Source organism: Harpia harpyja, chromosome 4 (genome assembly GCF_026419915.1).
Source record: "Harpia harpyja isolate bHarHar1 chromosome 4, bHarHar1 primary haplotype, whole genome shotgun sequence".
NCBI lineage: Eukaryota > Metazoa > Chordata > Aves > Accipitriformes > Accipitridae > Harpia > Harpia harpyja.
In genome coordinates this window covers 55,330,935-55,350,901 of record NC_068943.1, presented here as the reverse complement: position 1 = coordinate 55,350,901, position 19,967 = coordinate 55,330,935, and the positions used below count along the sequence as shown (strand labels likewise).

At 46.6% G+C, this 19,967-nt stretch overlaps 1 protein-coding gene across 3 annotated transcripts in view; it reads right to left on the bottom strand.

Moving 5' to 3' along the window:
- ISM1 (isthmin 1) overlaps positions 1 to 14,696 on the bottom strand; it is a 41,762-nt gene extending 27,066 nt beyond the window's left edge. For 2 of the 3 annotated variants that reach the window (XM_052784105.1, XM_052784106.1), the window contains exons 1-2: positions 14,322 to 14,436; positions 13,109 to 13,635 (exon numbers count right to left, since the gene is read on the bottom strand). In XM_052784105.1, the coding sequence (XP_052640065.1) occupies positions 13,109 to 13,635; positions 14,322 to 14,331 (537 nt within the window). In that variant the 5' untranslated portion in view covers positions 14,332 to 14,436. Of the gene's footprint in view, positions 1 to 13,108; positions 13,636 to 14,321 lie in introns of all 3 variants that reach the window. The other variant, XM_052784107.1, reaches the window with a different exon arrangement.
- Between the last annotated feature and the right edge of the window lie 5,271 nt (positions 14,697 to 19,967).

Sequence of the window (19,967 nt, the reverse complement as noted above, 5' to 3'; positions counted from 1 at the left end):
TTCTCTGTTTAAGAGGGGAGAGGGCAAGGATTTGCCCTGGAGAGAAGCATGGGCTTTTTGTATTATGAATTCTATGCATGTATATATAAATTTTCTTAGAACAGTAAGGGAGGGGGGCTATTTCCTAGAGCTGATTAAAGAAGCATGACTCGATTTTCAATTTCAAACGACTCGGGGGGCATTCCAATCGACTGCAGACAGGAAATGAATACCATACATGCACTGAACAAGGCAGATGCTTTTGAATCTGACACTTACGTGAAAAGAAAATATCTTCATTTTTGTCTCCCCTCCGCCCCATGATCACTAGTTAGTTCTGAGCTATTTTTAGGATAAATGGTTTTATTTTTCAAACTTGTTATAATCTTAGCATGTGCCTGAAGCCACCCAGACGCCACTGACAATAAACTGTATGGAGCGGGCCAAATGCATCTTTAGATTAGTCCCAGCAGCCAGACGCAGCAACAAGGTAGAAGAGGAAAGATAAGCAGTTCGGGTTTTAGGTATTCTAACCTCCTCTGTTAGAGGAACAGAAATGGGACCCTAGCTGATATGCCAGATCCCAGGGAGGGAGAGTTGTTTCTGTACAAAGAGAGATTCCAAAGCATATACAGCAGACGCACTGCAGAGCAGGTTGGAAGAGCATTTCCTGGTAGGCTGTGGCACAGAACTCACTTCCAGCTACTTAACTGTGCTAAGAGCTAAATATACATCTTTTCTCCTCATCTGGTTCTTACAAGTAAACTGCAATAATTGTCATGGGGAAATTATGGGGTTTCTAACCTGATTCCAATGCAATTGTGGCTCCTTTTATCAATGGCAGCAGTGTGTATTGGGGAATTGGAATATACAGCTCTTTTCCCCCACTTAGACCATATGTGTGCAAACACACAATTTCAGCTGCAAACTCCTCTTGTATTTTATTGTGGGAAGACTTAAATAGGATAAAGAAAAAAAAATCAGAGAGGTGGTATTAATCTGGCCCTTACTCTGGTGTTACGCAAATAATTAGTTCATTTTATTTTCATGTTAAGACTGCCATAGCTATGTTCCTAAGAACACGAAAAAATGATCCTCTTAGGAGACAGGAGAAGAAGAAAGAGGGACGGGTAGGTGAGAAAGGCAGGTCTGATGTACATTATTCAAAAAGCCATGAACGCTAGATCAAAGAGCAAGAATCAAATTCACTGCCACTGAAGGATTTCAGCAGCTTTTTCAGAGCTGTTGATCCCTCAAGGGCAAACTCTTTTAAACACTAGGTGATGCCTCTAACTAGCCAGAACTCCCACCTTATACTAGCTAAGCCTCACGTAGTTTGCTTTCATCAGCTGGCATACTAGGGAAAGCAGAGACAGCTAAGACACTGCTGTATCTGGGCCTGATGAAGGAGACATACAGCAGAGCACAGAAATAGCATGTGTGCATTTTCTGCACCAGATGTTGCCTTTTTAATGGCCATCATGGTAGACGTTAAATAAAAGAACAGATTCCTCACTGAAGAGCTGTGTGTTTGGTGACCACCAATACCATGGAGTGCTTTGTCCCAGGACAGAATGCAGTCACCCTGGTGAAAGCCCTGGGCAGGGTTTGTTTGCTCAGCACTGACTTACTGATAAATATAAAATCACCTCATATTTTGTTGTGGGATGAAGGTGGGATAAGACATCTGAGGAGCTACCGCTGCTCAGCTGGCAAGTGGTGACTTGTTCATGAGTTTGGACTCACAGGTCTAATCTGAACACCTAGAAGGCACAGGATCCAACCCTAAATCAAGTCCTGAACTGTCAAATGCACTATACAGATTGGCATCTTTCCCCCCACCCCTTCCCTTCCTTGGGTCAGGTGTCTTTGGAGTCTGGTAGAGAAGCTTCCAGGTGTTCTGCCTTGTCAGGACACTTCAGGATCATGCCTTAAGCAAGAGCCACTGGAATTGGGTGCAGTAAAGCAATTTCACCTGGTGCATCCCCAGATGGTTTCCTAAGAGCCGCCTTTGGGCTTCTGATACAGATCCACTTGCACTGGGCTCACTGCTGCTGCCATCGTCACGTCCCTGGGAACGCTCCATTCATCCTGCCTTCCACATCTGCTATGTTACACACATGGCTACAACAGTACAGATTATTCAGCTCTTTCCAAGCTCTGCTCACAATTCTATCTACTCCCACCAGCACTTAGTGCAACTTGGTACCTTATGCATTCTCATCAAATGGACGACCCTTTTCCTTCTGCATGTTTTGATCAAGAGCTAGCGCTGCTACCATTTAAATGCATATCAAAAGCTCCAGGGCTCTATCAGACTAAATAGTTCATTTGAAGCCTTTGGTGCTATTGTTCCAGTATGCCTGAAGACACAGGCATAGTGTGGCTGCTCTAGGTTCCCTTTTTATATATATTTTCACAAATGTTAGACATATACATATCAACCCCTCTATTCTTCCCTAATAAAAGCTTGGACTCTAAAGCACAAGATGAGGAATAGATACTCTATGGGCCAGCTGCAGCAAGCCTTTCATAAATAACGCAACAATCAACCCCTGTAAAGGAAAATGATACTCCAGAAGCTCTATCCTGACATACATCTGTTTTCCTATTGTAGGAAGGAATAAGAAGATAGAAAAAGCTAAATGCTGAATGCCTAAACAAACTCTGAATTAAGAAGAGATGGTAGTAGTAATGATGGATGAGTTGTAAACCACCTGCAAATGTTAAGATTGCTGCACTCTTCTGCAGACCATTGAGTCTATACTGCAAATCTCCAATAGACAGGGATTGTGCTCTATAAAAATCATGATGAATGCAGACTTGTTTTTATATTATGGAGGTCCTAATCCTCCTCCTCCTCTGCCTTTACTCTATTGTTACAACATCAAAGACCAACTGCTGGCTGAGATACAGTCAATATGAAAAGGGCGACCAGCAAATTTACTGCTTGACTTCATTCCCTTTAAATGGAATAGGCACCATGGCCCTTTTTCAAAGTCCAGTCACAGACATATATCTTTTTTATTGGACATCATGTACAATAAAGTGAAGCTGTAACTTGGAAAAAAAAAAATAGAACACCTTAAAAAAATCCCATGAGGTGAACATTCCTTTATAAAAATATCACTGTGGTTACGTGTTTTGAAAAACTCCGGGCACTCTGCAGGGCAAAAGGCATGGGCTGGCTAGGTTATAGTTTAGCTAAGATGCATACCCATGCCTAATATCTAGTTGGTTTCAAAAAAACCCCAACTAATAAAAAGTGATATATTTAAGACAGAATGCCAGTGTCATTCAAATAAACTGAAATGGCAGCATTCATGTCACAAGAATCATTAACTGCTTTGTTATAGTCTGCTCTGTGCAGTGAACCTTTACAGACTTCTTCAGCCCAGAGAATCTTAAAATCAGCAGCACAAAATGCCAATATATTCACTGCATCTTAAACAACTCCAGTCTGATTACTGAGGTAATTTCAAGAGACACTTTCAGATGAGAGTTGTATCTGTAGACATTAAAGACAGGGACAGTTTTATTGCTGTTGTGTTGCTAAAGATATGCTAAATGATTTCTTGCTATGAAATTAAACAGTGTATAAGCAACTCATACAATGTAGGAGGTGAGTATATTGGGGTCTTACAGAATTCATGCTAGTTAGCTATGGTTTTTATTTTTTAATAAATTATGTCAATATCGTGAGAAGTTTTTGTTTTAAACTATTTAAACTATTAATCCTTTTTATTTCTTTGGGTAACTAACTTGTACACACAGATATTAGTAAATATCTGATTACTAAAGTTATATCTAGATCAAGACCATATTGATTTTAAAATTCTGCACCGATGTATGTGGCAGATAAAACCAAGCAAATTTATGTTTTGTTACACCTATAGTAATCTTTGGCAGCTGGTTCCAGTGGAGTGATTATGGTTTCCTCAGGCAAAATCTGCTGCTGCTGGGTTACTTCTAAGGTGAGAAAGATACCAAAGCTATGTGACTAATTTTTGAGGCACTAGCTTCAAAAAATAGCCACCTTATCGGTAGGTCCTGTTCATTGCTCTTTGTCACATTATGCTTTATTGTCAGTCACCTCCTCTTTCCATCGCAGCCTACAGCACAGTTCTGGTGCAAGGACCTCACCTCTTACTCAGCCTTCCTGGGCATGTACAAGAAAAAGCATTTCAATGACAGTGTTCAATTGTTCAATACCTGAATGCCCAACTCAATGGGAATGCAAAGGCAAGACGCCCGAAGGAAGCTTTCTGGAAGTTAAACCTGGCCCATGGACAACATTGACTCGGTAACTGTTCCTTAGAAAGGGAGGAATCCACTTTTTTTTGAGCAGTCCTGTAAACAGTGGCAGAAAAAGATGGGGCACGTTATTTGGGTGGTTTTTATAGATACTTCGCTGTACTCCTAATGGTATCGTCACAGGTACTGATCTCAACAGCCATGCAGACAAAGAGGAAATTTTAACCTTCCCGAGGAAAAAGAGCTACTGTGGAACAAAACAGTCCAGGATTTTTCAGCAGCACATATGAAACTAACAGTGAAACATAATGGGTGGAAATGAAATCATGCAATCTGAAGAAAGCCACACGCCAAAGCCCAGCTTGTCTCCATGGATGGAGGTGCAGATTATGTGTGTTATGTGCATATCAGTTCCATAGACTGAGCTATGAAAGATTCAAACCCAAGAGGAACTTCAGCTGGGTCTGCAGCCGACAGAAGTCATTGACTCATCTTGCTTTGTGAGAGTCAGTGGAGGAAGGTCAATTTAAACACACTGAGAATGTAGGTCTAGCATGGAAGCGTAAAAGCCAAGGTATGTTTGAACTTCTGCTTTTCAACATGGACTGACTCCACCAAGAGTGGTGAGATAAAGATTTCATCTCTGATTTTCCTCTCTCATCTTTACGAGCACCTCCGTAACATTAAAAGCACTCAAATAGCCATTATGCTACAAGGGCTTAGAGGTGAACAACTCCAGGCCTCCTTTCATCCTGCTGACTGCTAAAAGGGAGGAATAAAAAAATATGACCCACTGCTACGAGTTCTCCAAGCACTGAAAAACAAGGGCAAAAGGATAAAGGAACTGCTTACCAGTACCGCCCACACCAGCTCCTCTGACTAAGTATTATACTGCCACACAACTGACCACTGTGGCAAGCCATCACTTATTACAATAATAAGTTACATTTTACTTTGTTTTCTTTCTTTTTCTGGTATTTCAAATCAAAAGTACATGGACATAGCGGCACTGGAAACATTCTGCTCTTACCGATGTATCAGTGAGCTCACTATGCTTTGGACTATGAATTTAGCCTGTCATTTTCTGTCTTCAAAACGTGTAAAATTGGTATCCTGCAGGCACAATGTATTAAAGTGCAACAGTAACCACTGCATCATTTAATGCTTCCTTTTGCAACTTACTAAAGCACTTAGTATTTTTCTGCTCTAAGTTATCACTTTATTCATTCCTGACAGTGATTACAGACTCCATTCAAGCCTGGAGACCTATTAGGCTACATATTGTACACAAGCAACACCACAACAATGGAAATTCAACCTCAAAGAGCTTGGGTTGAGATTTAAAAAATAAAATAAAAAATAAAATGCATCAGTGACCTAGCTCTGCTACCATTGAAAAATAATGCTTTAAAAAAAGTAATCTTTTATGGAGAACATTATTCAGGCAATTCAAAGAGCTTTTAAGTAGCGTAGTCTTAAAGTAGACAGCAAGATAACAATCATGGCAAAAAGGCCAAGCAAACACTAAACAACACTGTGAACAGAATAAATGAGGCGCAACTGGGTACTACCACATTTCTTTGCAAGGAAGACAGGCAAAACACACAGAAGAGCATAAAGCAGCCAATGCCGACAGTTAAACCTCCCAAAGCTGCTAAATCTTGTCTATCGCTATACTTTCAGGACATAAGCACAAAGAAAAACTACATTGCTTCAATTTTTTAGTTTATGTTTGTGTAAGGAAACACCTAAATTGTCCGCATATATTTGAAGTGTGAGTGCATTTCAAGATTTTAAAATGATGACTCAGAAGAATGTAAGCATAAGAAAGTACCGCAAAATAACTTCCTACCATTACTTGCATTCTGTGCACTTTTACACAGTGAAGGAAAAAAAAAAAAAGGGAAATTCTTAAGCATGAATATCTACAAATCTGTGCATCTTAAAAAACGAAGCAACTTTCAAACTAATCTTTCCTCCCCACTGGAATACATACTGATGACTGGCTTTTCAGAAGTCATGTCTCTCTCTGTCATGTATTATTTCAGAAAGCTTTTCAAACATGACTAGTATATGTATGTATTAGGTTGGCAGGCAAAGATAGCATAGTCTGCACCTTTATAAATACTACTGTCTTCTGCACTTCACTTTCTGTAAAGTTTTCAGATGCTGCAACACAACACAGCCAGAGTTGTCACGTAATCAATAATGCTTTCATTGTTCCTTGTTTTCTTTGAAGACGTTTTCCACCATTTCCATTTTGGAACAATAACGCATTGATTATTAATATACAGATGCAGTAGATATGAGTAGAGACAAAAGAATAACTGTTGAATTCAAAACATGGTTCCCAATTTACATTTAATGTAACCTGGATTGGTTAAACAGATGTCTCTCCAGCAAAAGAATTCCACAGCAGAGCAAGGTGTCAAAAAGCTTAGTATGCTGAAGCTTTAAGTACTAGGGCTCGGTTACCTATTAGCAGGTCATAACATGTATGTTAAAAATCACGAGGGAATACACAGTGACCAGCTCCAGACAGTAAAGTGATGATGAAATTGTTGGGGTCATAAAGACCAACAGCAGAGCTTCAACTCTAGGCCTCCTGTTTTTGTGGACAGCTGGCATTACGAAAGGACAGAGCAGGGAAATGTGACGGAACCTAAGGGACGACAACCGAAGCCAGAGGAGCGGAGGAGAGATTTTTGTGCCGATCAGATAACAGCGAGGGGCCAGTAGCAGTGTGGTTGTACCGCTGTTATACTGCTGTTATAGCTGCGATGGACCAGCTGTGTTCTTCCTGCGTAGAACAAACTTCTCTACAGGATCAACGAAGACTACAAAATAAAAGCTACTCCAGAACTACTGCTGATTGTCCAAGTTAGGTGAACCAACAGGAAAAGTACCAACCCAGCTCCTTCCAGGATCTCTATGTACCCATGCCTTGTCTCTCTACTCTCAATGTCACCAAAGGTGATCATTACAGCTCTAGACTTTCTCAGGAATCAGACTTAAACCTACCACTCCTTTCACTACCATGAGTCAGCCGTCCAACCACCGTAGGGTGCAGAACCCCACGCTAGCAGGCTTCCCTTTGACTGCTCTGCCCCACACACAGCCCCAGAGCACAGGTAAGGATGGACTGAGAGAAGAGAAAGGCAAAAGCAGGAATGTCTCTGGGACCCCTGCCCTGTAGTAGTCACTGTGGTTTGTGTCTGGCTCCAGGCCCATGGAAATGGACATGACGACACCATGATGGCCCAGAATGAATTTAGAACTACATACACTCTGCTTTCTTCATACAATTACCCAAATACTCTAAAGAGCTGGAAAACGATCCTAAATCTTGCTCAAAACAGAAACAAAGAACTCCAATGGACTCTTCTGTATAAAGCACTGGGAAAAAAACTGCTCTGAGCTATAGTTACAGCGACAAAATTGAGAGGCACCCTGTGATTTAATGCCAGGTATTTATCAGTGATGATCCAAGTTGAGCAGTACAGTAATTGTTAGCTGTTCAGCTGAAGACAAGTCCAGCAAATTATGCCTCATCCAAACATTTTGGTCAAATCTAATGCAGGAAATTACATCTGTACCTGCCTAACATAGCTCCTTGCAGCCATAACCAAATACAATATTCCTGGATCCCTGTTCTAAATTATTGCAGTAGTCTCAGATACTAAAAAACTTGCCACATTCTACCCTGAAAGTGTGGTAGCTCTTTTCCACCAGGGATGCATTAGTTTGCTAGGAAATGAATTGAAGTGACAAGTAGGAAGACAAGCTTGATTAATACTTTCTGGACTTTTCCTGGATCCAGGTTTGGAAGGTGGAATAATCTCTCCTGGGAGCAACAGACAACAGCAAATGGTCTTCTGCTCAGAGCAGCAGTCTCAATCCTTCACCGTTGTTTCCCGTTTTATCCTTTGCTTCCATGCATGCAGCAGCAGCACATGTAAAGCTAATCGCCCTTCCTTCCCCCTAGATCCTGGAACAAGCCACAGCCCACTAGCAAAACCACTAAAGAGCACACGTAATTCTCTCCCTTGGGAGACGAGAGAATGAACTGCACATGGTCTAAGTCATTCGTAAAGCTTAGTGCATAACTGGAAGAACATATGCTAATGGTAAGGGTGAGCTTTAGCTAAGAACCTACACAGCAAAGCCTGCTGAGAACAGGCAGGTTTTACTATCATTGTCAAAAAGCACGAAACAGCATTCCCCGTGATGAGCAACAACCTCACCAAAAGAGATTTTGGTTTTCAGAGAATCAGCCTGCTTCATTCACAACCCACCTGCTCTGAAAGTTATTTGTGTAATGTATAAACTGCTCTTAAGGCAGAGAAGGATTAAGTGCTCATATTGAATATATGATGTACATCCACTTATTGGCATCTTACATAGGCTAAGGACAGTCTGGAAAACGTGAATGCAAAATGTTGAATCGACAGTTTTCCAAAGATGGTTTGGATGATCAGATCCTCTTAGAACTAACCAAATGTAGAGCTCCAGAGCTCAAATAAGCTTTAAAAAACTCAGTCTAAAACTCTCTCAAAGTAAACAGCTTGATTCCTACTTAAACTGAGAAAGCCAGAAAGCTGAAATACCCCCGCCATTATCTGACTGGAGATCATTTTGCAATTTGCCTGAATCCAGTACAAGGGGCAGCAGGAACACACAAACCTTAAAAAGACTGAAATGCACCCCAGAAAAGGTACCAGACAGCACACCATTTCTGAACTTCTCATCGTGTTGAGCTGTGGACCTTAGGAGAAAATTAAGAGCTCAGCCCTGTAAAGGACTCCTCACACAGCTTGGAGAGTGACTCTTGTGCAACCATTTATAGGCAACTGAATGTGTTTCTTCTGGTAGAGCTCAGAGAACATTTCTGACATGCTGTAATTGCTTGCATGCTTATTGAGGAGGGGGGCAAGGACAGGAGCAAGGAGATTAAAAGTAAAAAGCTGTTTACAGCATTGTGCTTCTTTTCAAATTACGTTCTCTTATATGGCTCCAGCTTTACGCACAACTACTGAGTTTCATGCTAATGTAATACTGCTGCAAGTACCGCAGTGGAGAATCTGACTTCATGTGCTATGGCATATATTGTTGGTGGCTCTGTTACTACATTCTACAAGGTCATTTTTCTTGGTGTGGGAACACTGTTTTTCTTGGTGTGCAAGGCCTGCTATGGAAAAATTAGAAGTGATGGGAATAAACTTCTCGATGAAATATTTTCTCCCAGAATGAAAGCACAGATTCTAGAGCATCATAAAGTATTACAAACATCTTTCAAAATTTATGTTCAAGCCTTCCCTTCATTTTAGAACTATGTAAAAAGATAAAAACATACCCAAGCAGCATTTTTCTATCCCTTAAGATAGCTTCATTTGCTCTTATTCTGAAGCAAAAGTTTGTACTTATTTATTTCATAAATATACTCCACAATAGTTTCTGGATGCTAATTAAATTATACCTAATAGAGTTCTTACCAGAAAAAACAAAACTCCCCCCTCCCCAATTCTCCTTTTTTTCTTTGGTAGAGATCAAAGGAGGGAATAAAATCTGATTGAGAAACAAAAGGCCGATTCGCTCTTATAGCTCAAAACTGCAAGATATTTTACAATTCCAATCTGGATTTCCCATTTTGTGTTAGTTTACACTACCACAAACCAATTCTAATGGCAGCATGAAACTTCAGCAATGCAGAGGTCCAGTGCCTATTTCTGCAGCAGTGAACCGAGGAAGCCCATGCCTGTATCTCACGCATCCCAAGGAGGACCAGCAGAGTATGTCAGGATTTTCTCCTCACCGCTGCTCTATTACAGCCAGTCACAGCGGCATGGCACAAACCCAGACATCTGGGAACTCTAGAGACACAAACAGTACAGGGAAGGGCACCAAAAGTAGAAATAAGAGGGAGGAAGAAATAACTTGTTTAATTTTTTGACTGAAGTTTTTTCTGGATTTCTTTCATCTATCAATCAGTCTAATTGGGGTTAACACAATTGAAAGACCAAAAGAAATCAAAACCTATCCTCCAAAAACCCTCCTTCATTTGAAGGACTAAGGGATGGGAGAAAGAGAAGCTCTTCCTCCCTTAATGAATCAGACTTCAAACACATACAAGTCTCTATTTTAGACTTTTTAAATCTCCAACAATATTTTAAGATTACTAAGGATTCCTCCTGAATCCGTTTTATGTAAGAAGGATCGAGGATGTGCTAAGTTTTGGGGGTTTGTTTGGTTTTTTTTTTTTTTGGAGCTAAGACTAATACTTCAGATTTTTTTTCAGACACATAGGACCAAATTCTGACCACTTTATTTGTACAAACAGACCGCCTAAGTCCTAAAATACCATACCCTGCATTTGATAATAGCCAGTTTGTTTTCATACAAATTTGCCTTGTCAAAATACATCTATAAACAGTTGCTGCAAAGATTACTTTTTTCCTGGATTTGCCACAATGTGCGCAACAGACTTCGTCAAATGAAATTTCATCAAATGAAACACTGACCTAATCACTTCTCACAATCTTTTCTCTCCATAGACCTACCAAGACAGAAAAAACAATAGGGTTTTTTTCAGTATAAGCAATAGCAACGTGAGATATTTCTATTTGCTTATACCAACAAATTTGGGTTTGTGCAGTTTTGCTTTCCACATTGATTCTTTACCTGGGAATGGAGTGCACTAGGATTTTGCATTTCACTTCAGTATGCGCCACGATAACGGCCCCAAAAGCCCCCAAATCCGAAGATCCCAGTGCAAACTTGCCATAGAGATCTGTACTGTGATGCTCTGAATGGAAGCATCTGCCTGTCAGAGTACAATTTTCGAAAGCAGGTTACAGTATTTTCCAACGAGCAATAGAATCCATGAAAGCTATAAAACAAAAAAATTTATAGGCTTCCATCTGTTTAACTGATTGCTCTAATCAATATACTTTCCTCCCATAAGGTCTTGTACAGACACACTCTCTCTCAAATACATAACTGCAGAATCAATTCAGTTGGGAAGTATATAAAAATTTCAATTCTACAAATGGCAAAACATGATGAAAGTATGAGCTGCTAAAGCTATCATGATGCTCAAAGACACAGAGTTTTATTAAGTTATCTGTAAAATAATCATCAGACAGAAAAAATTCTTAAAGTCAACAATCAACAGATTTTCACGAGACAGCCAACTACAGTGATAATACTCTAGGATAATTATCTTAAGATGATTTTCCTCTTGTTTCACCCTAACCTTACAATAGTGCTCTAAAAAGAGCTCCTCGGGGAAACGGCATCACCCAGAGTTCCCACTTGCCCAGATGTTTCCCTCATTATGTTACAAGCCTGTCAAGAAAAGGCAAATTCAGGGTTATTCTAATGATAGCAAACACCTCATAAAAAACCTCTCCAAATTTACTTTTCCAAGCAACATCATTTTAAAAGGCATTTCAAGTGCCCATGAGGAAAGAAAGCATCATTTATAAAACATTATTACCAGAAATCTTGAAGATATTAAAAAAAACATCCTGGAATGTCAAGCCGGTGATAAAACTGCAGCTCAAAGAGACACAGCATTGTGGGGCCTTACCCAAAGCACACGGCTGAGCACTCCCAAGCAGGACTCCCACCAAGTTCAACAAGAGGTTTTCTGAGTTAAGTGGACCCGATTCCAGTTGCTGACTGGGATGTTGAGCCTGCAGGTCGGGGTTCCCTCCTGCAGCTAGTGGTTTCACTTTGTGGACCACCAGCTGGGGATCCCATGCAAACAGAGTGATCGTTAATGCCTGCACTCTCCTTATTTTTCCTCGTGCTTCACAGAAATGTGCTCTGCTGGTACTATAATTCTTTCCAAGATGATAAAGGGGTTTACGTAAGTTTATGGTGATAGTAATTACACGTTTTCTGTCAGTTCTTTGCATAATTTGGCAGTTGACTTTTCTTTAACGCTTGGATACAGGGGGAAAAAAGTTGGTCAGGGATTTACAGACGTACAAGCTTCGCCTGGGGATTTTGACGATTCTGTTGCTTTTATCACTGTCTCCAACCATTTTAAGCGAATGGCAACATGTGATGCTGAATAAAAAATAACCACCTGCAAAACCAAGGAAACAGAACAAAAAAGTCCTTTACCTCTGCCGGACATAATTCACCGTTGGCTTCACGGGATCAGAAGACTGGAAGAGACCGGCTGGGTCACAAGCCCTGTCGCCCCTTCATGGTCACAAGCACCTAGCACCCTAAGTTTCTTGGCTATTTCAGGACTGAATATCTACCTGTCTCTTGACGCTTTCTCAGAAAAGCCGTGCATTTTGTTCCCATCGCTTCCCAACACCGTACACCTGTTAGGTCCCCCCTCGCCCTGGGGAACGCCGCGTCCTCACAAGGGAGGCCCTGGGTGGGACGCGCCGTGTCTGACAGGGCCCGGCCCGCCTCCGCCCCTCGCCTGGGCCCATACGCCCCAGGCGAGATGGCCGTCGTCCGCTGCGACCTGCCCGCGGTGCATCAGCAACGCGCACGGCAGCTGCCCCGACGCCTCCAAGGCGGACGCTGTCAAAACGCGGCCGGGGCAGCAACTCTGCCTCTTCCCGCCCCTGCCTCCCGAAAGAGCGTAAAATCAAGGCGGGGGGGGGGGGGGGGGGGAGAAGACACCCCCAGGCGCCACACAAGGAAAGCCCTCGGGCAGGTGAGCGCCTGCCGGTGCCTCGGGCCGGCGGAGGGAGGCGGCGGCCGAGGCAGGTGCACGGCGCCGGCTCCCGGCCTCCCCGGCCCGGGGCCGAGCCGCCCCCGATGGCCCTCGGGGGGAGGCAGGTGGAGACCGTTGGCCGCGCGTGAGGCAGCGGCCGCTGGCGGGGCGCGGGCGTGGGGCGGCACTCACCTGCCGCTGGCTGTGGTTGCCGGCGCCCGTGGGGGCGTGGGGCTCGCCGCCGCCGCGCAGCACGGTGATGTGCAAGGTGAGCAGGAGGAGCCCCAGCAGCAGCAGCAGCTCGGCCGCCAGCCGCACCATCCTCTTGAGCCGGGCGGCTTTAGGGCCCCGCGGCGGCGGCCGTGGAGGAGGCGGAGGAGGAGGAGGAGGAGGAGGAGCCGGAGCCGCGGCGGCCGCCGCCGCCGGGGCAGCCGCCGCCGCCGCCGGGGCGGCCCCGGCCCCAGGGCCGGCCGCGGCAGCCGCAGGACGGGCGGCGGGGACCGCGCCGCACTCGGCGTCGGCGGGGCGGGCGGCGGGCGCGGGGCAGCGGCGGCAGCAGCAGCAGCAGCAGCAGCAGCGAGGGCCGCCACACCACGGCGGAGCCACGTCGGGGCGGGACGCCGCGGCGGCGGCGAAAATCCCGGCGCTGCCCGGCTGCGGCGGGGGGCGGCAGGTAGCCGCGACGGGGCCGCGGGCCGGCGGCGTCTCCGCGGGCAGCCCTGCAATCCAGAGTCACCGTGGGCCGTCGAAGGGAAGGAGGGAGCGAGGGAGCGAGCGGGCCGAGCCCCCGCCTCCGCCTCGGGAAGCCGCGGGCCGGCGGAGAGCAGCGCGGCTCGGCTGCCGGCGGGGAGACGCTGCGGGGATGGGGGGGAGCCGGCAGCGTGTGTGCGAGTGAGAGGGAGGAGGGAGGGAGGGAGGGAGAGGCGGGGGGGGGGGCCGGGGACGACTCTCACATGGCGGGGAAGCCGGGACGCTCCGAGGGGAGGAGAGAACTTGGGGCTATCGCCTCCCTCCTCGCGAGGGGATGGGGGTGGCCCCTGGACCAGCTTCCCCCCTCCGCCGTGTCCTCGCCCGCCCCGCGGCTCCCCCCTCCCCTCACGACGCCCGTCGAGGCGTCGCCCTGGCCTGACCGCCCCGCCGCGTCCCGTCCCGTCCCCTCGCGGCGGCTGTGTGAGGGAGCGGGGCCGCACGGCGACCCCCGCCGGCTCCCAGCCCTCGACGGGGCGGCTGCGAGCTCCCCGTGGGGGAAGAGAGGGGCAGATCGCTGCTTCTTACCCGACCCCCCCTTCCTCCTCCTTCTTTCTGCCCCCCCCCCCCCGGCTCGGCGGTGGGGAATGGGGGGGGTGGCGGAGGGCGAGGGGCTGCAAAAAGCTTCAGCTGCCTGCCCTCCCTCGGAGCTGGATACCTGGCTCCATCTCTCCTCTCTCTTTCCTCCAGTGGCCCTAGGGCTGGCAGGGGCAGCTCCGCACTCTCTCCTGCCACCGTGCGTGCGTGTTTGCAAGCGGCTGGCTCTCCTCCTGGCTCCTGCTGCTGCTTCCAAGCAACTTTCTCGCCCCCTCGCTCTGTGTCGGGAGAGGTGCGTGTCGGATGCTTTTATACTGCCCTGCCTCCCTCCCCTGCTGTCCTCCCCCCACCTCTCGTGTCCCCCCCCCCCCTTCCCTTCTCCCTTTCTGCAGCTCCTGCTGCAGCCTAGCATCCCCCCCCTCCCGCCCTGCTCCCCTCCTCTCCTTGTGCTGACCTGCCCCTCTACAAGCCCTGGTTTGCCAGGGCACCCTGCCGCGGCACCCGCACCCTGTCCCGCTCACGGCTGTACCTTGTGCAATGACTTCCACCGCTGCTGGGCAGGGACGGAGCTGTACTGAAGTGTCACGTCTCCTTCAGCTGGTCTGTGCATCCCCGGCAGGGGACAAGGCACGGGAGGACTCGGGCCACTGGGATTTTACACTCCTTGCCCATGTTTCCCTTCCTCTTGGTTGCTGACCGCGTAAGTACGGTGGAAAAAACTTTCTCTCTCGGATGGGAGGCCCCCCCAAATTTAAAATTAACGTGAATTTGAAAATATGTGAAAATGAAGGTTGGATTATCACTTGCTGTAAATCAGTATCTTTGCATCCGGTCTGATGGAGCCAAACCTCTTTCTGAGTGCTGAAGATGCAGCTCTGAGTGTAACAAGAACAAACACAGCTCAAATAAGCTTAAAATGTAAATAAAGTCACCTAACAAAAAACAGGACTTTTGGAATCTTTGTTGTTGTTCTTCCACAACTGGGAATGTTATGTGCAAAAATGGGGATACGAGCGATCGGGGCCTGTGCGAGTGTGTGACAGCTGGGAGGCTGAATTGGTATCAAAATGTCTAAATGGGCAAATTGGGGAAAAAGTGTTCCCCATCTGAAATGTCTTCGGTCTGAGACCACTGTCCTCGGCAGGGTTCCTGTGACGTAAAGGTGAGGGGTGCTTCCAGCGTGCGGTGCCAGCAGGGGCCGAGGCGCATCGTGGGAGCCTCTGCCCGTGGTGTGCCCGAGCTGGGAAGCTGGCAGGTTTGGGGTGCGAGGAGGGTCAGAGCTCGTGGGAGGTTTCTTGTGGGTCTTGGTGCGTCTGAAGGCTATGGTCACGAATGAGTTGGAACGATGTCTCGTACCCTTCCAGTCAGATAGGTATCCCTTCCAGTGATAACCACTGTAAATGATTAACCATAGGGCAGGAATATGGTTAAAATAATTGCACTGGAGTATCGTTAAAGATGTGAGCAAAAGCCACAAAACCAAAACCTTCAGATTTAAGGATTTTTAATCCGCAAACACATTCTGTGTTAGCACTGCAGTAGGAACAATCAGCACGGACGATCGTGCAGGGTAGGGACTTCCACGGGGCTGCCCTGAGTGTGTTACAGTGAGGTACAATCCCTCCGTCTCGTGAAACCACTCGTTGATAAAGACCCGATACCACACCAGTGCTCTCGGTTACGCGGCAAATCATACAGAGCTATTCGTTATTACGTAAAGCCATAACAGCCTGTGGGACCATCACGTGGTTTTTAAAAAATGTGTTGTTTTTTTTTTTTAACTCAAACATTCCTTGGGCTAATCAAAATATTGAGAAGATGAAAACATTGATGTACTTCAGCTGTCAGCGCTCCGCCTGGGCTCTCCTCCTGCTGCCATTGCTGTGATCCTGGCGGCCAGCGGCTGTGCCCCCAGGCAGGCACGCCAGCAGCAGTGAGCACAAAACAGGGTGGTTAAGGAGGCAGGCTTGGGGAGATGGGCATTGAAGAGGCAGGAGAACTGCCCTCCAGGTTTGCCAAAGTCTGACCCTATCTAGTGGCTGTCAGTTGATCCCGGCTGTTGAAGAAAAGTGGAAACTTGGCACGTGAGTTCTGTATTTCAGAGCTTAATAGTACAAATCGACAGCCAGAGTGAGACTGAAGGCTCGTAATGCGAAACAGTCCAAGTGACAGCCTGGTGAAAAACACACACATGGATCTGCTGCCGAGCTCTGGGTAATGTAAGTTCTCCCTCGCCTTATGAAATAGACTGAACCAAAAGACATCTTTAATCCAGATGAGATGGGCCCATACTGGTGCACGTTTCCTCGTGGGACATTTAAGTTTTACGCATTAAGGTATTGTGCAAAGACGGTGAGGGACAGAGCAAAGCTACTGTTAGCAGCAAGCGGATGGCAGCAAGAAACCGAAGCCTCTTCCCGCTTGAAAAAGTCGGCGTAAAAGCGGCACTTGGGTGCAGTGATACTGCCTGCGTGGCTGTGCTGGGGGTGACCGAAGAGGAGCGTGTGCGCACATGTGCGCCGTAGATGCCAATTTAAATTCACAAACACTGTTAAATCAGCAGATGACTTCATCGATGAATCCAGACAGCTGAATTGCAAACTGTAGGGGAGATGGACTTAAAAGCAAAGGGAAAAGCTCTCTTTTCCCGGTAGGCTGAACGCTTGCTCCAGAAGCTACCATCTAGTCCTTGGAAAATGAAGCCAGGGTTCGCCCGGGGGAGGAGATCCTTCAGTAGCCTGAGGGGGATGCTGCTCCTGGGATGTGGTTATTGGGCACCCAGCAGGGAGGTAAAGCAGCAAGTGGGACTGATGGTGGTGCTGGGGTAAGGGGGGTGTGTTCCTTTGATAGCTCCTTCCCTGTGAAGGTTCACAGCTCACACCTCACCCCTCCACCCCCAGCTTTTACCTTCCATTTCTCTTCCCTCCGACAATAAAGGCAGACTCAGCTCCTGTGCACTCACAGCACCTCACCAGTGCCAGGGGAAACGCACTGAGCCTAAGCTCTTCAAAACAGGGTTAAATTCACACATTTTATGCAGCATTTATGATACAAGTGCACTACATGGTCAGGTAGCGTAGCTCAGCTGATGTGTGAGGAGTCAGTAAGCCATGGCAACTCATCATCTGATGTCCTGCCCCTCTTGAGCCCCACAGATCCTGTGGTCCTCATTGCACAGCTTCAAAAGGTGTTTGTGGCTGTCCATGTTGCAGTCTCCACTGCGTGGTGAGGAGTCTCCCCGGGGGAGGTGTTTCAGGGGTCTGTTGGCTCCAGTCATGGCAGCCCCACGGTCTCCCTTACACCAGCCTGTCAACAAAAATGCACGACAGCTGTCCACAGCCACCGCGCTGCCCTCAGTGCTCGAGGCCAAGAAACTGTGCCCAGCGGCTGAATTTGCGATGTCCTCACTGGCATGTCCTGCTGGTGGTGTTCCTGTCTCCTGCCATGGCCATCGCGGCTGACCACCCCACGTGCTGTCCACCGCACTGCTTAGGGCCAACCCCACTACGTCGCTGTGCAGGCACCGACCCTTGGCGTTATGAGTCCTGAAAAACAAAATATTGCCTGAGACACAGCACTTTACAGAGTCTGGGTGGTCCTAGTGACTGAAATGAATAGTACATCAATTGTACCTGGTCAAGTGTGAAAAATCTTCATTTTTGGATGAGTGCCACTAGGTGACATCCTTGAAGGCCAGCATGAGAATTGCTGGAAAAGGAGTGGGGAGAAAAAAATACAATATGATATAATATAACACAACATAAGTCACTTTATGCTTTATCTCAGAAGTGAGGAGGACGTAGAGGTGGGAACGCCACTGGGTTTTACATCTGAGCATCATGGCTCACTTGGGTCCTGCACCCCAGTTTTCCCAGTGGTTACCTGCTTGTCTGCTTACCCCTTTATTGTCAGTCCTGGTATTGCTCCAGGACTGTGGAGGCATCCTGTCTGTAAGATTGATAGCTTTTCAGAGGAGCATAGCTGGTAGAGCCCCATCTGCCCTCCTCAGTTCCCTCCTGCCTGCACCCACTCCCAGGATGCCGTTGTTTTATCTTTAAGCCTGAGGGTTGCTTTAAAATTATCTGGGATGAAAACCTGGCTCCACTGAAGTTGTTGGCAAAGCTCCCATTGACTTCAGAGGAGCCAGGATTTCACCCTAAGAAGCTTTGTAGATTATTGGTGAATGGAAAGCATACGTCTGGCTTCTCGAGGGTTATTATTCTTGGTGGTGACCTCTGCTCTGGTGAGCATTGAGCAACTCTGGGTTGAGACAGATGGCTAAAGCTTTCCCTGCCTCTTCCCCTGCTTCCTCACAGGGGCTTTGCTTTACGGCTCATCATCTTGGATGCTGCTTATCAAGGAATACCTTCCCGTCGCCTGCCAGTGGAATTTAATGCCTGTTTGCCCACATTCCCCTTCCCCCAAGATCAGCAGATAGGAGACAGAATGGCTGATTAACTTCTAGCTCCAACCTCTTAGCTATAAGCTGCAAATGCACACACAAGGGTCTTCTCTTAAAAAAAAAAAAAAAAAAAGAAAAAAAGAATAACCTTCCCCTGCAGGCAACCTCAGTCTTTCTGTGATGCATGGTTCCTTTATCTCAATAAATTACAACTTGAATAGTAACCACCCTCTTTTTAAAAGAGCTGATTAGCTTAGAGTTCTCCATTTTCCTGCTTCTCCTAGAACAGTGCTTTCCTTCCCGTCTACATATTTTGCCACCAGCTGGGCCTAACGGCTAGGTCAAGATTTCTGAATTCTGCAGCGCCTTGTGTGACAGACTGGAAATTCAGCAGCCACTTTATTAAAACTTGAAGCAAAAGCAGAAATGTATAATGAATAGTCTAAATTATGGAATATGGAAATAGAGGAAACAGTCCAGCCCAGTTTCCCGCCTGTTATTTATTTTTTTTTAATACTGAATTCTGTTTATTTTACACTCCGCCACATTTTCACTTTTCAATATGCTGCACATTTTTGTACTGATGATATGCAACTGCACTGTAGCATTTGCCAAGATGCGGCAGTACGGGACTGTGGGAACCAGCACGCCGGGCAACATTTTTCAAAAGTGCCCAAAGAGCCTAAATTCTGCTGACTTTCATAAGAGCTTGCCACAAGGCAATTTTTGCCTCTTTAGAGAAATACAGCGAAACCAGCAAACCCCTTTCCTCTGAACACAGTTTTACCGCTGCAGAAGCGCCGGGGTTGGTTTAGCTGAGACGAGTGCTACAAACGGAGTAAAGACTCAGACACCTGATTGAGTTACCTTGGTTCAGTGAGTCACAGCACGTCAGCTGAGGCGAGCGCCTTCCTGCTGGTTTTTCTGGCTGCCGTGCCAGCCATGTGGCAGAGCTGGCCCCCCCTGGCCTGGAGCAGGGAGGCAGCCCCGCGTTTTGGCAGCAGTGAGCCATTAAATTGGCTCATCCATTAAAGCAGCTCAGCCAAATTTACCATTAAATTATTACATATAATAATGAATAAGATGGCAGCTCACCCTGTGCGTACCTACGCAGGCCATCTGTGGATGCATGGCAGTGGGTACTGCAGAGAAAGAGCTTTATACAACACGGCTGGTGGGAGCTAAGAGCAGAGTAAGGAGGTGGCCCTGGCCCAGCTGATGGGTGAAAAAGTTGTAAATCACTGTGAGGGGTTGCGTGACTGAGGCTTGAGTTGGCTGATCACTTCTGACGAGTCTTGTCCTATGTTCAGCAGCATAGCGGATGAGCAGCCTTTCTGATCGTTAAAAAAATAAACAGAGCAATTC